The 17,881-nt window shown below is 33.7% G+C and overlaps 2 protein-coding genes across 2 annotated transcripts in view; one reads left to right on the top strand and one right to left on the bottom strand.

The window, feature by feature from the left end:
• LOC148846582 (adenylyl cyclase) overlaps positions 1 to 2,831 on the top strand; it is a 57,662-nt gene extending 54,831 nt beyond the window's left edge. The window contains exons 10-11 of the mRNA XM_088955982.1: positions 794 to 967; positions 2,190 to 2,831. Of these exons, the coding sequence (XP_088812108.1) occupies positions 794 to 967; positions 2,190 to 2,309 (294 nt within the window). The 3' untranslated portion in view covers positions 2,310 to 2,831. The remainder of the gene's footprint in view (positions 1 to 793; positions 968 to 2,189) is intronic.
• A 6,174-nt stretch (positions 2,832 to 9,005) lies between these two features.
• On the bottom strand, positions 9,006 to 10,804 carry LOC148846581 (zinc transporter 4-like). Its single transcript, XM_088955136.1, has 3 exons — positions 10,140 to 10,804; positions 9,881 to 10,030; positions 9,006 to 9,461 (listed from the first exon to the last, which is right to left on the bottom strand). The coding sequence occupies exons 1-3, from the start codon at positions 10,749 to 10,751 to the stop codon at positions 9,156 to 9,158; spliced, it is 1,068 nt and encodes a 355-aa protein (XP_088811262.1). The 5' UTR covers positions 10,752 to 10,804; the 3' UTR covers positions 9,006 to 9,155.
• Positions 10,805 to 17,881: the final 7,077 nt, after the last annotated feature.

The following is a 17,881-nucleotide window of genomic DNA, read 5'->3' as shown; positions in this document are numbered from 1 at the left end:
GGCTGAACCATGCAACTGTGTATTGATTTAAGTTTTGGTTTTACACTTGAGCTCCTATTTTGGGTGCACAAGCCATTCTGGGTGGGGGGAGTTGAAGGCAGGATTTGTTTCCAGGTCATTGGAAATTACTTCTGTTGACATTACCAGATGAGCTAGCTGGCACTTTTAACTTTTAGCGCCTTGTGCATATACCTTTTTTCTGCCCAATTGGCAATTTTAATATAAGCCTTCTAGTTGGAGCAAGACCAGTGCCTCCAATAAGGTGTCATTAAATATGGTACTTATGAATCACAAAAGGATAAATGTTAAGGAGCTCTAACCCCCTACATGTTATCACAAAAGTCTTGTTTACCTTTTGCTCTTAAATGATTTGGAGGTTCTGTAGCTTTCTTTTTTTTTTTGTTTTTTGTTTTAATTGATTGATATATATGAGGTTCCATATCATAACTATCAAAAAAAAAAAAAAAAGAGGTTCCATATCTTATAGCATCACACCTCCACAGAAACAGTCTTTGGTTGCACTGTGATGCACCTATAAGTAGCAGATTTCAAGTTAAAACATCGAACTCCACACACACATGACACCTCCACAGAAACAGTCTGTGGTTGCACTGTGATGCACCTATAAGTAGCAGATTTCAAGTTAAAACATCGAACTCCACACACATGAATTTAATTGATGTACTAAGAATTTTGAGAATTTGTTTTTTGGTTGTTTGGCTTACATATGATATGATTTGGAGAGAAATAAGGAAGATAGTGCTGAAAACATTTAACTTATATCCTTTCACAGTTTCACTACCAGTATCATTTCTTCCGTTGGCAAAAACTTGGATGCATTGCTAATTTGTACTGCCTACAGAATTTTCCTGACAAAAAGAAGCCTGATGTTGCTAATGAACTTGAGAAGTTGGTAAGCAAGTGGCCTTTGGAGGTTATCAAGCATCAAAAGAAGGAAGAAAGGAAGGTATGGTTTTTGACAGATTATATTGCAGTTTTAGGCTGAGAAAGGGTATGTTTACATAAGATCTCAATGTGAAACCCATGTATAACAAGCAGTGCTTTGAAAGGTATTATTCTTATGCCTTGTGGTGAGACTCAACTACAACTAAAATGCCTTTAGGTTCAACCTTGAGGTTCGATCATATGGAACATGCTTATGCATCTAGATGCCTTGTGTGAACATGTTCTTCATACATCAAAGTAGGGGTTTAATCAAAAGGCTGGATTAAAGAATAAAGATCAATTCCAACTTCCAAGTTCCGTGCGTGCTTGTGATTTGTTTAAATGTTTTGGTTTTTCTAAAACCCTTTTGATTTACATTCAGAGTTCTCTAATGGATGCATTTATTTTTTATTTTTGAAGATATTAAGATTTTGTAGCCTTTGTTTATATGATGATTAATCCATTTATACATTCTTCTTTATCAAGGATTTAATCCTTTTTGGTACACTTGCATCATGTTTTTTTTCCCCTTGAAAGAATGATATCTCATGGGGCTCCTCAAGGCTTGCACCTCATACATGAGAAGATCCTAGTACCCCATTTCAATGTCATATCTGTTAAGCCTGTACTTTAAGCTCAGTTTGGAAAGAGTACAAATACAAATATGTACAGTACAAATAGATACAAAATAATACTAAATACCAGGTTATGCACTCTACATATTCGAATTTGTACTCTTTCGAAACTGAGCCTTAGGTAAAATTCTTCTGGTCTAAGTCTTGACATTTTAACTTATGATTGGCTTATGGGATAGCAGGGGAATTGTCAGGTTCAAGGGCGTGGAGGGATTTCCCTGAAATTTTGGCTCCATCCCTTGGTTATTGCATTCCTTGAGAAATGTGCTATGTGTTGAAACAACTCTATTACAGAGTCTTCTCAACTCATTGGTTAACTCCCTTGTTTTCCTTTAAGTCGGTCAATTTTCCATTATGATATCAACAATAAGACACCCTAAGGTCATGGTTCTTCATGTTTGGTTTCCCTCTATCGTTTCTTTCAACTCTTTTTGTTTTTCATTTGACCTGATGTCTTCCCACTTTGGATCAACCAACTGTACTCAATAAAAAGCCTTGAGAGTTTCATAAACTCCAAGTTCTCCATACTATTATGTGTAGGATGTCGTGTTTTATATTTCCCCCCTCCACTCATATCATATAACATGATTTTTTCCTGATGTTTTCCAGGCATTAGCAAGTTCCTTGAGAAGTGATATCTCCATAATGGTTAATGGCCTATTGAAGATGGGTTTAGAGGTGGGGATAAATTTGGAAGACCTAAACACGAAAGAAGCCATTCCATGCTGACTTGTTGAAGCTGGTGGGCATTGGAGACCACATCCAGCAGAAACTGAGAAAATATGTTTTGATTTTAGCCATAACTAGATGCGAATGAGCAGTCCAATAGTGGCCTATTATCTTGGGACCTTATTCCCTAGGCCTTGATATCATCCTCAGATCACTACCGAATTTTGTTTACCTTCTAGATTGCCTTTTATTTCTTGGAACCAGTACATTTTATTTAGTGTTAGCCATTCTTATCTTCATAATTTTGCAATTGGTAATTTGGTGTCTTGGTGGAGAGAGCAACTTTCAGTTAGACAGACAAGGCAAGAATAACATCTTCGGAACGCCGATTTAATGCGGCGCTAAAAGTGGTTTAGACAGCAGAGCATTTGATTGATGCAATGCCTTGAAACGATCTCAGAAACGTAAGCTACTTTGTCTCAGTAGGAATTGGCTCCGAAAGAGCGATTTTATATGGTTATAATCCTGTAACATTGGTTTGATAATGGTTAATTATTGAAGCAGTTTTAGAACTTTGTTCAATTTCTCTTTTCATCATCATCGTCAGACCAGAACTTTGCAATCTCTACGCTTATGTCTAACACTTTTCTTCATTTTAATTTTATGCTTTGCCTGCATTTTCTACCACTTTTGGGAAAAAATTGTAGAAACCATTTTGGGGTATGTGGCGGTTTTGGGTATTGTCTGGTTCCTATGATCAAATCTACAATAGTTGAGTATGACGTTAAATATTGGTTTAAGATGGACATGGATTCGGTTTGTTATGGCCGAATTAAGAATGCCATAAGACTCGTGCCTTAATTTTGCTAAATAAAGTGAACCGACCCAATAAACCGGTTAGTTCGAATTGGGACTTTAACCATGCCAAAACTTTAGCAAGTGAACCGGTCAATAAAATGACTCAGCCCTGTAAAGCGGTTAGTACGGACCATTCATTGGTATTTTACACTTGATTAATTGAACCGGGGTAATGCAATATATTTGGATGATCGAACTGATCGTTAACTCAGCCCAGACCCAGTTAATCGGTTAGTTCGAATGGTCATTGGGACTTTCAAATTGTAAGCAGATCTGGCTTAGTTGAACCAAGTTGAAAGAGGAGAGTTGATTAAGCTGAAATCTGTGACAACCTAACTCAAACCAACCTCTTAACAAAATGTTACATGATAATTTCCCCCTCTTATTTGCTCCTAACCGGCTCTCCCGATACCTACATATATACACTATCTATGTTTTCTTCATTACACCATCTGTGCTTCTTCACTACACTGTCTGTGTTTCAGTGATCCGTTATCCACTTGATTCAACTCTGTTTACACCTTCAATACCCCCATTCCTAGCTAGTTGTGTCACCATGACTAGGCTGCTTTCTAGCTTGTTCATTCAACTTCTTGAAGACATAAAATGTAAAGTAGCTGGGATTGCTTCAAGTTCGTACACATACAACCCGATGCATATGAGCAGTTAATTCCCTGTCTCAAAGGGCAGGTGTGGCCGTGTGGGAGAATTTTCCCTTCACTCTGTTTGTGGTTATGATGTCTGCCATGGGTTCGTTGATGGCAGAAACTCTGGTCACTGCTTACTTCAAGAGGTTGCATTTCACTCTCATGCCACCCCTGGGCCTTTGCATGGCTCCGATGATTCTACTGCTCCTGATCTTCTCCGGTATTTTGTCACGTGACTCACGTCTCAGGTCAGTTAGTTTGTTGTAGAAGTTATTCAAACTGAAACTGTTATATCTATTTTCTTTGGGTGTTGTGTTTTACCATGTGTTCTGCTATTTTGGGTTCTGGAATTGGGAATATTGGTACACTCAGTAATTATAGGTATTTCATCAAAATTTTTTAGGGTATGGGGCTTGGTGGATGTATTACCCAGGTATCAATTTTAGTGACAATTGTTTAACTTAATTTTTAATTGTTCTTCCACCCATGATTAATACATTCTTTGCAAAAACTCAAATGGGTCATTTTTAAAACCCATTTTTATTTTATACACGGTTTCTCTCCCTCTAGAGGGGAAGAAAATTTGCCCTCTTTTCAGAGCATGTAGCCCCATTTGCATCATTGATGGGTCCAGCCATTTCTGCAGTATTGTCATCTTTATTTGATGAAAGCAGCAATATTTCTCTTCTTAATAAAGAAAGACATAATAATTACTACTTCTTTATTCCCAACTGGCATTTGCTAGTGCATTTCATTTCGAATTCCTCACACTAATTTTTTTTTGTCAGTCACTCTACAAGTTCATGCCTCACTAATTATTACAATACAATAATAAATGCTAATGAACTTTTAATCCATTACCAGGTTAGACACTAAACTCACTCTTTATCATGGATGTTGATTGGCAAACTTCAAAACTCAAGCTGTCGTGGTTACTATTTTTCTCCCATACTACCCTAGCTGGAATTGCAGTGGGCAAGGTTAAAAACCAGACTGGAGACGGAATCGTTCTAGCCAGGTTCCTGGATTGAACGGTCTGACCATCTGGTTCGAACGGATAACATGTTCTGATTTAAAAAATAAATAAAATAAAAACGGCCAAAAACTGTTGTCCGCGTCAACAATCAATGGATTGACCATCTGGGTTAGCGGGTCGTTGATCAAATCAACAATTTTTGTCTGGTGAAATGAAACCGGTTACTTGACCGATTCTCGAGTCAATCAGTCTGACTGTCCGGTCCAATCTGGTTTTCAAAACCACAGCAGTGGGCATAGGAATAATCAATGTTTACGATGAGAACAACCCAACTGCTCTCATTGTTGAAGGGATTTTCAACTCTGTTAGAGTAGGGATTCTGATTTATATGGCTCTTGTTGATTTGCTTGCATCAGATTTCCTGAACCTAGAATGCAAAGCAATGGGAAGTTTTAGTTATGGGCAAATATTTGTCTTCTCCTATGAGTTGGATGTATGTCTATCCTAGCCAAATGGGCTTAATTTTTGTTCCATACGTGCTAGAATTGTAGGAATTATCCTCATTTGATGTTCTATTTTTTTGAATCACAAAAAAAAAAAGAATTCATAAAAGATTTTATCATGTTAAATTATAGGTGCTTAAATTATTCTTATTACTTTCATCCAAATCCTTTTTGGTTCGTCTAATGAAAACTTTTATTTACAGTTCATCTAGTAAAAACTTTTATTTACACTAACATTTCTATAATTGAAAGTTGTGTTCCATTCTTTCTTCTAGGCTTCTAACTTTCAAACAGGGAAACAATCCAAAACTCTTTCCTGGTTGTTGTGGCACCTTCCTATCAATGCAAAACTTTTTCAAATTCCCAGGTTACCCTTGTCAAGACAAAATTCTATGGAGAGCTAAACCAGTGGGGAAATTCTCCATAGAATTTCATCTTGACCAGGGTAGGTTAGGAAGCTGTAAAATCTTTGCATTGAGAGGAAGGTGCCACGACCACCATGAAAGAGTCTTTGGCTGTTTCCCTATTTAAAAGTTATAAGCCTAGAAGAAAGAATGGAACACAACTTTCATTTATAGAAATATATGTTAGTGTAAATAAAAGTTTTGAGTGGACAGACCCAAAAGGATTTGTGTGGAAGTAATAAGAATAATTTAAGCACCTATAATTTAACATGGTAAAAGTTTTCATGATTTCCCTTTTTATTTCTGTAATTCAAGATGATAGAACATCAAACGAGTTTCTACAATTCTAGCAAGTATGGAATAAAAAGTTAAGCCCATTTGACTAAGAGAGACATACAATTGGCTCCTAGGAGAAGACAAATATTTGCTCATAATTGAAGCTTCTCATTGCTTTGCATTTTGGGTACATGAAATCTGATGCAAGCAGATCCACAAGTGCCATATAAATCAGAATCCCTGCTGCAGCAGAGTCAAAAATCTCTTCAACGGGGCTGTTCTCATAAAAAACATTTGTTATTCCTATGCCCACTGCAATTCCAGCTGGGGTAGTAAGGGAGAAAAAGAGCATCATTACTACCACAGCTAGAGTTCTAAAGTTTGCCTGTCAACACCCATGTAAAAGAACGAGTTTAGTGTCTAACCTGGTAATGGATTAAAAATTCACTAACATTAATTTATTATTGTATTGTAATAATTAGTGAGGCATGAACTTGCTGAGTAAATGACAAAAAAAAATGGTGTGGTGAATTCAAAATGAAATGCGCTAACAAATGCCAGTTGGGTATAAAGTAGTGGTTTTAATTATGTGTTTTCTTTATTAAGAAAGAAATAATTTTACATTCATCAAATAAAGATGGCAATATTGCAAATGGTTGGACCCATCAATGATGCAAATGGGGCAACATTCTCTGAAAGAGGGCAACTTTTCTTCCCCTCTTTCTTTTTTGATCGGAAGATTATTTTGGTTAAAATTTTATTTAGTTTGGAAAGGTGCAATCCTACAGAAATGCTTCTAATTAAAATAAGGAGAGAGAGAGAGAGAGAGAGAGAGAGAGAGAAATCATGTATAAAATGAAAATGGCTTTTAAATTAGACCCATTTGATCTTTTGTGGAGAATGTGGAAATCAAAAAATTGGGTGGAAGAACAATTAAAAATAAGTTAAACAATTGTCACTAAAATTGGTACTTGCGTAATATATCAACTAAGCCCCATACCCTCAAAAAAATTGATGAAAGCTGAAAGCTACAACTAGAGGCTTTACTGTTGAAGATTCTTGAGAAGCACCTAATGAAATACCCTATAATCATTGAGAAGCACCTCTGTATTTCTTAGAATCTCAACATGTAGGTAACTTATTTTTTATAGTTCTTAGAAGCACCTAATGAACTATAACTTAGAGTTAGAGTTATACTTGTAATGGGAAAGAGATTTTTTTTCTTATTCCTTTTTTTTTGGTTGCAAGTGTTTCTTATTCTCTCTCCCCTCCCTCCCTTCCTCTCTTTGCCCCATCTAGACCAGGTTTTGTCTGGAACAATTTAAGGCAAATCAGGGAGGAATGACCTTAACCCTAATGACTCAAACATCATGTCAAGCCCAATTATATTTTTAGCTATACATGATGCTTAAATATGAATACCCACATGAACACGGATATAAGAAACTGAGATCTAACTCTCCACTTTCTAAGATCCCCAAGTCAAAGTTTGATTGGCACAATCCAACCATCACACATATATAGAGAGGCTGTTTCCAAGATCTAAACTCTGGTCACCCAAGTCTCAATTGAGCAACCCATCCGTTGTGTCAAGGCCCACCCTCAATTGCCTTTTATAATAACTGGAGGGATATTTTTAATCCTTAGTTGGGGTTGAGTTTCTTTGGAATGAAAACTTAGAGCCCATTGTGTGATTCTTTTGTATGTGGGTACTAGTGTACCCTCCTTTTTCTAGATTTCTTTATTTATCAAATAAAAGAAAGAAAAATATATGTATAAGAGATTCGCACAATTATCACACTAAGAAGGGGCTTAACACCTATAAAATTACAAATAGCTCTCCATAAAAAAATAATCTGAATCTTGGGGGAACAGATAAATTCCTAACTTTTTTATTAAAGTCAACCTATCAGTAGAAAAAGAAAGACCAAATGAAAAGATTTTACAAAAAAACTACCAGACTTTTAACACCCCAATATCCAGCCCTTTCTCACTATATTTTCAGATAAATGAGTATTCAAGATATCCCTCACAACTTACTCCTCAAAAGTCGAGTAAACTTTTCCCCTATCCTAATGCCCAAATTGAAATCCACCAAATCCTTGATCCTCATGTTAGCATGTTCCTTCCTGGAAGGTTCAACAGGAGCCATAAAAGATTTTATCCTTAAGGCACATTTCAAACATTAAAATCAGTGAGAAGAAACATTAAAATCAAATTCATAGACATAATCTAGTTATTGAAATCCAACATTTTTTTTTCTTATTGATTTATATGGTTCATGATGCATAAAGCACAAGAACCAATGGAAATTAAGGGGATCAAATTTTGACATATATAAAAGAATGTGCCTTTATGAGAAAGCACATACTACCCCACATGGTTTTCAAAACAGAATCAGACCGGATGGTCGGACCGGAAAAACCAGGAATCGGTTAGGTGATCGTTTTCATTTTACCCCAGAACTGTTATTTTGTCAAAAAACCGTTGATTTGGTCAGTAAACCACTGACTTGGGCATTCGAGCAGTTTTATCCGTTTTTTATTTTTTATTTTTTTTGTCAAAACGGGTGGTCATCCATTCGGTTGAACGATCAAACTGTTCGACCCTGAAACCGGACCCCTGACCAATTCGTTGTCCGGTTCGATTTTAAAAACCTTACTACCATGTGAAAACCACGCTTCCAAAAAAACAAGAATTCCACTAGCTTGACTTAACTCAGATATAGATATAGCCTTGTGATCGGGGAAACAGAAAGTAGACTCCCGTGAGACAAACGCAAAATTAGAAGTCCAACTAATCAGACAATGTAGGAATATATGTTTTATGTCCTTCTTTGGTCTCCATACTATTACTTCCGTTTTTGTGATTTCCCATTTTTAAATTATAAGCTGAATTTTATTGTAAATTTCCCCATTGATCCGGGTCTCCATAGAATTTCATTTCGTCGCCTTGACTAGGGTAGGTTGGGAAGCCGTAAAAGCTTTGCATTGAGAAGAAGGTGCCACATCCACCATGAAAGACTTTCCCTATTTGAAAGCTAGAAGCCTAGAAATGTTAGTGTAAATAAAAGTTTTGAGTGGACAGAAGGATTTGGGTGGAAGTAATAAGAATAATTAATTTAAGCACCTATAATTTAACATTATAAAGAAGACATCTATGAATTCATTTTTTTGTTTTTTTGTGGTTCAAGAAAATCTAACAATAACAATTCTAGCAAGTATGTATTGGAACAAATATTATTAAGCCCATATGGCCAGTAGTGACATACAACCAGCTCCTAAGAGAAGACAAATATTTGCCCATAACTGAAGTTTCCCATTGCTTTGCATTCTAGGGTTCATGAAATCTGATGCAAGCAAATCAACAAGCGCCATATAAATCAGAATCCCTGCTGCAGCAGAGTCAAAAATCCCTTCAACGATGAGAGCAGTTGGGCTGTTTTCATCACAAACATTTGTTATTCCTATTCCCACTGCAATTCCAGCTGGGGTAGTAAGGGAGAAAAAGAGCGTCATTACTATCACAGCTCGAGTTCTGAAGTTTGCCTGTCAACAACACCCATGAAAAAGAATGAGTTTAGTGTCTAACCTGGTAACGGATTAAATCATTAAAATCTCATTAACATTTATTACGCTAGTTGGGAACAAAGTAGTTCAAATATTAATTATGCGTTTTTCTTTTTATTAAGAAAAGAAACAATTCTGCATTCATCAAATAAAGATGACAATATTGCATAAATGGTTGGACCCATTAATGATGCAACTGGGGCAATAACATTCTCTGAAAGAGGGCAAATTTTCTTCCCATCTTTCTTTTTTGATCGGAAGATTGACTGACTGTGTATAAAATGAAAATAGCTTTTAAATAAAACCCATTTGAACATTTGCAGAGGATGTGGAAATCCGAAGAATGGGTGGAAGAACAATTAAAAATGAATTCAAACAATTGCCACTAAAATTGATACCTGGGTAATACATCCACCAAGCCCCATGCCCTCAAAAAATTGATGAAAGCTGAGAGCTGCAACTAGGGGCTTTATCGTTGAAGGTTCTTGAGAAGCACCCAATGAAATACCTATGATCACGGAGTGTACCAATATTCCCAATTCCAAAACCTGTCCATAACCCAAAATTGTAGAATCCATGTTAAAACACAATACCCAATGAAAACAAGGATAGAAAAGTTTCAATTTGAATAAGTCTGCAACAAATTGAGTGACTGACCTGAGACGTGACACGATGCCGGAGAAGATCAGGAGCAGTTGAATCACCGGAGCCATGGGAATGCCCATGGGTGGCATGAGTGTGAACGTGCAGATGACCCACATGGTCACCATGCATTTCCTCGTCGACGTTGGTCGGTAGAGACTTACTGAAATGCAACCTCTTGTAGTAACCAGTGGCCAGAGTTTCCACCATGAACGTTCCCATGGCAGACATCATAGCCACAAACCCAGTGAAGGGAAAATTCTCCCACACCTTCCCTTTGAGACAAGGCGAAGTTAACTGCTCAAATGCATCGGGTAGTATGTGTATGAATCCAGTTGCCAGAATCACACCTGCTGCAAATGCCTTGATCAGAAAGAAGACATTCCTATCCGGATGTAACGCCGGAATCGTTCTACCCAGTACCGGAATGCAAACTCCGATGGCACTAGCCAACAGAATCGAAACAAAAGCAGCCATTTTGTATTTGAGCGCCAAGCTTCTGTCTTGTTTCTCATCCTGAACATCAACATCACACGTACACTCCCCAGAGACAAAGATGGGGAGAAGAAGAACAAAAAGAGTGAACGCTGTGAAGAGTTTGGATGAAATACATGAAGGTCCTTTCATGGTGAGGAGATAGAAAGAAAGTAACACATATGGTTTTGACTTTTGGGTAAATATAGGTAACCATCAGGAGAAATAGTGAGCAGATTAATGAGTCATGAGTCAATTATGAGGTCATCTTTAGTGAAGAGGTTGAGTTGTGTTACCAGAAGGAGTTGGGATGTTGTCATTCTTCTCTAAGTGGTTACAGAGGATTGGACGAAAATGCAGAGAGTGATAAGACTGTTGACACTACGTTGTCATCTGTGCGTCGTGAGTGTGCAATCCAAATATCAGATACGTAAGGATTTGGAACATCCAGACCGTCCAATTGATCAGTGACTCGTGGACTTTTAATGATTTCTATAACTAACCGTTGAAAATTCAGCAAAATTCGTGCGGTGGTTTGGATGTGTCAATCTCTAAAATTGACATATTCAAGCGGTGGCAACTCAATCTGCGTGAAACCGATGCTCTCTGAGTTTCCAGGGAGGCTCTCTCTCTCTCTCGAGAACTCTCGAGGTTTTTGTTTCCTCTTTCTTTCTGTTTAATTTCTTTTGTTGCTATGTTCGTTTGCTTTTTGTTTCGTTTGTTCTCTGTTGAGTTTCTCTTTTCGTTTTGTCCGTTTGCTTTTTGTTTAATTCTTTTTTTCTGTTTTTCTCTTCGTTTGTCCTCTGTTTGTTTTGTTTGCCCTCTGGTTGTTCGTTCTGTTTTTTGTTTGTTCTCCTTTTAGTTCTCCCCTATCCCCTTCTGTTCTCCCTATGTTCCCATCTGTCAGTCTGTTCGATCTTTCTACGGGCATTTTAATTGGGAGTTTCTTCTCTAGAATTCTTTCTGTGTTATCCACCGGTGGAAGCTGACATTTGCATTGCCGTTCCCAGCATTTTGGAAAGTTGTTTGGATGTGCTGATTGACAGTTATGGTTTTGGCATTTTTGCGGATTGGTTCAGAGTGGGCGAAAGTTACAGATTTTGGCTTATGGATTTGGAAACCTGTCCTATCCGTTATTGTTCGCCAGCTATGGAGGTTTGGAGATGTAGTTATCCACTTCTATTGATGATTTGAAAACCTATCCTATCACAAGTTCTTTTGATTCTCCTACATTCAAAATCACCCCTAGCAATTTTGATGATTCTTATTTAGACTTTATTTCTGCAAATCGGATCAATTCCTTTTTACGAATACCGCCAATATGCTTTTGACTTAGAAAAAAATAAAATAATACAAAAAACCATCCAAAACCTCCAACATTTTGGATGTCTCTAAAGAATCATAGTTCTTGTTTTTTACTAAATTAGCTTTGATGTATGATCTCATATCACAACCATGGTATTTTGGAGGTATATAAAAGTCGGAAGTTTCAGACAATATTAATAAAATGTCAGCATGGATAACCCAATTCTTTATTTAGATTTTGGCATACTAATGATCAAATGATCAATGTGCTTCCTTGCTTTATAGTATCAATAGAGAGGGATACGGGTTTTGTTAAGCAAAAGCTAAAGAATACAAATACATAAAAGTATACAATTATTTTATATTTTAATTTTTTTAAAAAGTTAATAATAATTTATATTTTATATATTACTTTTAATAATTTTTACAATACAAAAATAATAATAATTAATTTCAATTAGGGTTGTTTATCTAATCGATAAAACCAACCAACCCAACCTAACTCGACCCAATTGGCTTTGATTCAACAATTTTCTAACCCAACCAGGTTGGATCAATTTTGTTTTGTCCATTTATAAACCACCAAAACCAAATATATATATATATATAAATTTTTAATACATAAAAGTGTAAAACTTCCCATATTCCTTGGTTTAACATATTTTATATCATAAATTCAAGATTTTAATTTGTTTTTAAATTTACCATTGTAATTTTTAAATTTAAATCTTTTGAACCAACTAACTAAATTGAAAATCAACCCCAAAAGGATACAACCCAACTTGGCCAATTTTCACTAATGGTCAATTAGTTATGGGTGACCTACTCCTAAACTTGATCAGGTTGATTTGGTTAGCCAAACAAGCTACAAATGAACCAAGGGTTCGACTATGATATTGGAAAGATATAATATCTAAATATTTTTTCTTGACAAATCAACTGTTATCATAAATGTGGTAGCCAATCAATTGTTATTTATCAAAATTCATGGGTGGGTTTTGATTAGTCAAAACTCTTCCAGTACCATATCTTTCCCACATCATAGATTTTCCCTAAACCAAACCAACCTATGAATTCTCCTAATTTCAGCCAAATTAATAGTCTAATCTCTAATAAATAATAATAGTTTAATCTCTAATATTTATTGAAAGTTTATAGTGAAAGTACACAATTATTGAAAATAAATTTATAATGAAAATACAATAAAGAACAAATAAAAATACAATAAATATAATAATAACAAAACTACAATAAATACTGAAAATATATTAAATTAGTCAATAAATAGTGTAACCTCAAATAATAGTTTAATCTCTAATAAATATTCATCAAGAAATTATAACAAAAATACATAATTACTAAATATCAATTCATAACAAAAATACAATAAATTAAATTGAAAAAGTTCAATAGTAGTAGTCTAATCTCCAAAAATTATGGAAAATTATCTATTGAATAACAAAACAAAAATAGATTTAAACATAATTATTGAAAATATTTTATCATAAAAAATAAATAATTACTGAAAATAAAAAATATTAAATTTAGTAGACATAAATGTATAATAAATACAGATTAAGATTTTAAAACTATTATTAATAAATATTATTTTTTAAATTTATTTTCTAGAATTATTAATTGATATAAGTGAAATTAGTTTACAATATTATTTAGTTATTTAAATTATAAATTTATTTAAATTTTTAAAATATTAACTATTTATTGAATTTAATAATCTATAAAACTATATTTTATACTATTATTACATAATTTCGCTCTTAATTTTCTAAAATATTAAATTATTATTAATTTGAATGTTATGAAATCTATTATAATTATTTTTCTACTTTTAATAAATTTTCTAAATTTATTACATAATTTCATTATTTTAACTATTTAAAATTTAGTTATGTTAAATATTTTGTTATTTAAGATATTTAGTTATTTAAATATTTAAATAATATGTAAAATACTTAACTTTTTTCGTTATTTGAATTTCATTTATTTTAAATTTATTACATAATGTTAAATATATTGTTATATAATTATTTATCTATTTTAATTTTTTAAGCTATTTAGTTATTGAAATATTTACATAACATTTTATATTTTTAATGTGAAATTCTTATCATTTGAATAACATTTAAATTGAACAATCCATAAAATTATAATTTTTATTGTTAGTACATAATTTCATGATGAATTTTATAAGAATATAAAATTATTTATAATATGAATAGAAAATTGTTATTTAATTATTTAGCTATTTTTAATATTTTTTATTTAAGATATTTAGTTATGTAAATATTTGAATAATAATTTATCTTTTGAATGTTAATTTTTTATTATTTGACTAACATTTTAATTGAATAATCTGTAAAATTACAATTTAAATCGTTAGTATATAATTTCGTTATAATTATCTATCTACACTATATTATAAAGCAATTAGGTCCCACGCCAGCACCCCACTCCTCCAATTCCCCCTTTTCTCTTTTCTCCTTAAACCTCTCTCCTTCTCCAATCCCTAGTGGACCCGAACCGAATGGACCGATTACAACGGTTATGGTTCTATGATTTTGTCCTGATTAATAATTGGTTCAATTTTGGTTCTTGCCTATCCCAAACCAATTTTTTTTTATTACACATATGGTTTTCTTAATTTTATTATATTTTTTATCATATTTTATGTTTGAAACGGTAAATTTGATAGAAAATATTAGTTAAAGTGTTTAATTTATTAACATATAAATAATTTAGTATTTTCCTATCATTTTTATATATTAAGGTTATATTAACAAAATTTAAATTTTAAGTTATTATTTAAATTGACATATAATTTTTTGTACAATTGGGTCTATCAGGTCTAGGCAGAGACCCAATAGACCTGACTATTAACTGAGACGATTATGGGTCTATGATTTTGTCCCGATTAATAATCAGTTGGGGACTAGGACCATCTAGACCCAACCCATTAACAACCTTAATGGAAACACAACCTTAGGGCTGCCTAGGCTTAGCTTGAGCTGCACCATAGGATATATATATCGAATTTCAATTTTTAAAATGAAACAAAATTACTCAAGTAGTCAATCAATTTTCATCTCTCCTCATTAACTTACTATTAACTCTTTCTTGTCTTGCTCATTAACTCCTTTGATTATCTCTCTTCATTAATCATTCCATTAACCTTCTCTCCTCCAATAACTCACTCCAATAATTCTCCCCTCTCAATTACTCCATTAAATTGCTTAAAATGTATTTACTCTTTTCATTTTTATTTTTATTTTTTCTTTTCCTTTTTTATTTCACTCTCTCTCCTCTCATCATTAATCTAATAAACCAAAAGCCATTTTATTTCATTCTATCTCCTATACTCATTAATCACATAAGGCCTACAAATTTCAAGGTCGACATGGGCCCAACCTAGCCCATAAACAAATAACAATTTAAAAATTAGTTAATAAAAAAATCATAAATAGTTAAATCACTACAAAATAATGAGAGAGAATTCTAGGAAATAGGTCTCACGGCTTCCATTTATCTATTTTGTGGTTTTCATGAATTTTTATATTTAAAATTGAATAAAAATACTCAAAGTAGCCAATCAATTTTCATCTCTCATTAAATTACAATTAATTCTCTCTCTCATTAACTCCTTTTATTATTTCTCCTCATTAATCATCCCATTATCTCTCTCTACTCCAATAACTCACTCCAGTAATTCTCTCTCCTCTCAATTACTCCATTAAATGCTTAAAATGTTACTCTTTTTCCTTTTTATTTTTTCTCTTTTCCCTTTATTTTATTTTATTCTTTCTCCTCTCCTCATTAATCTAATAAACCAAAAGCAATTTACTTAGGGCTAACCGTTTCAATCTGGCCCCACCCTGGGTCCATATCAGGCCTACAAATTTCAAAGCCGGCATGGGCCCAACTTAGGCCATAAACAAAGAACAGTTTAAAAATTAGTTAATAAAAATATCATACATAGTTAAATCACCAAAAAATAGTGAGAGAGAAAGAACTCTAAAACATAGGTCTCATCCCTTCCATCATTAACCTATTTTAGCATATTTCTATAGACATCTTCCATTATTAGCCTATTGTATTCCCAAAAGAGGAAATTTTACTCTCACCCAATTTCCTTTTTTTTTTTTTTCATATTCAAATTCTATCTAATTGACTAATTGTCAAAAGATTATACTTTAAAACCTAATAATCAAAATTAATAAAAAATTATCAAAGCTAATACAAATATTAAATTTTCTGATTGTCATTTGAATTCAATACAACGTCAAACAGTGGTCTTAGTTGGAGGTATTAAAAGTGGGAAAGTTTGGAACATCCCATCATCATCATCATCCAAGCCTTAATCCCAATTATATTAGTTTGGTCCGATAGTTTTTTAGAGAAATTGATTTGGTCAGATACATGAGCCCTGATTCACCCTCTAATTATATGGGAAATTTTCAAACAATTAATCCTTTCAAGAAAGAGTATACGCTCTTAGAGCAATTTTACTGGACATGAATTCCTCCACTCTCAAAAGAGGTATGGATGGTTATCTCTGCTCTCAATAAAAGATACCGACTTCAATTTAAAGGGGATGGATTAAATATTTATTTATGTTTAATAAAACAAACCTTTGAAAAAAAACCCTACAAACAATACAGGCCGATATATTCAGAATTTTGATCCCCATACTATTAAGAAAAACCCATTCTAATTTGATGTTGATAGGTGAATTGTTAATTACAAATTAAACCTGATTTAATTTTTTAAATTAAATAAGAAAACGAATTAAAATTTGTATTAACAATAGTCCAAATACCCTCTACTGGGTGGTCATCATCTAGTTATTAATATAAAGTCAACTATATCTTTACAATTGAATGGATGGAATAGTTCTATATTTGGGTTTTGGCATACTAATGGGAAGCTAGATAAATTTGCTTTCGTGTTTCATGGTACTGTAACTTACCATTTTGGGTCTGTTCGTTTTTCGGTAAGTTATTTACCCAGGTAAATGCAATTATCTGGGTAAGTATTTCTCGGGAAATACTTATCCAGATAAGTGTATTTATTTATGTTCTTTTATTTCCAAATAAAAAAGGAAATGATCATTTTAACTATAAAAGGCCATTATTAAAAGGGACATTTTTTCTCATTCAAGTGTTTGAAACTTTCCTCTCATGTGGAAAAGTTATTTATCCACCTTGGAAATAGGTATATCCACGAAAATAAACTTTCCCTAGTCCACACATTAATCTGAAAAAAGAACATGGGATTCTTGGTCAATAGGAACCAAAATCCCATTGTCCAATTTTCCCCCTCTCAAAATCCAAAAAAAGAACACCCCCTTTAAATGAATTAATTATCAAAAATAAAAAAATCAAATGGTGCTTACACATAATTTACCACTTTCTTCATGCGGTCAAATTTCTAAATTTGCATGGAATTAAGAAATTGTCTATAGTTTGGTTGATGAGGAATATTACCTTTTAAGGAATTAAGAAATTATCAATTAAGGAATCTTGGAAATTTCTATTAACTTCCTTGAACATTTTGTTCATTGGGTTATGGGTTGAATATGTAAGGAAACCCCATAACTCAATGACAGGTTGAGCACTTCTTAGACTTTGAATGGGCGCGGCCCAAGGGCCCAACCCTGATATTGTGCGAACTTTTCAAGTTAGATAATCGACTGTCAGGTAGGACGTTTTTTGGAGCAATAGCAATATTTTCTGTTTGGTACCAGTGTTCCAGGAAATGTTTTCAGCACTGGTACTCATTACCAAGTGCCACTTTACTGTCACCTCATGTCCCTGTTGGCAGTAATGAACTGCAGCTCCAGGAAACGTCAAATTCAGCATTGTCCTAAGCCACACCTTCCCTATTTTTAAGGCATGGCTTGGAGCGCCATTTTTTATGGAAAAATGATTTCAAACAAACAGTGTTTCCTGAAGCACCGTTTT

This window comes from Nelumbo lutea, chromosome 7 (genome assembly GCF_056320005.1).
Source record: "Nelumbo lutea isolate HS-2025 chromosome 7, American lotus-T2T, whole genome shotgun sequence".
NCBI lineage: Eukaryota > Viridiplantae > Streptophyta > Magnoliopsida > Proteales > Nelumbonaceae > Nelumbo > Nelumbo lutea.
This window is presented reverse-complemented; position numbering and strand designations above follow the sequence as displayed.

Bases quoted from the DNA above. Each gene is read 5' to 3' on its own strand.
- LOC148846581 (XM_088955136.1), bottom strand. From the start codon at position 10,751: ATGAAAGGACCTTCATGTATTTCATCCAAACTCTTCACAGCGTTCACT. The intron at 10,031-10,139 runs GTCAGTCACTCA...GGTTATGGACAG, and splicing joins GGCATCGTGTCACGTCTCAG to GTTTTGGAATTGGGAATATT. The intron at 9,462-9,880 runs GTATCAATTTTA...TGTTGTTGACAG, and splicing joins TTGGTGGATGTATTACCCAG to GCAAACTTCAGAACTCGAGC.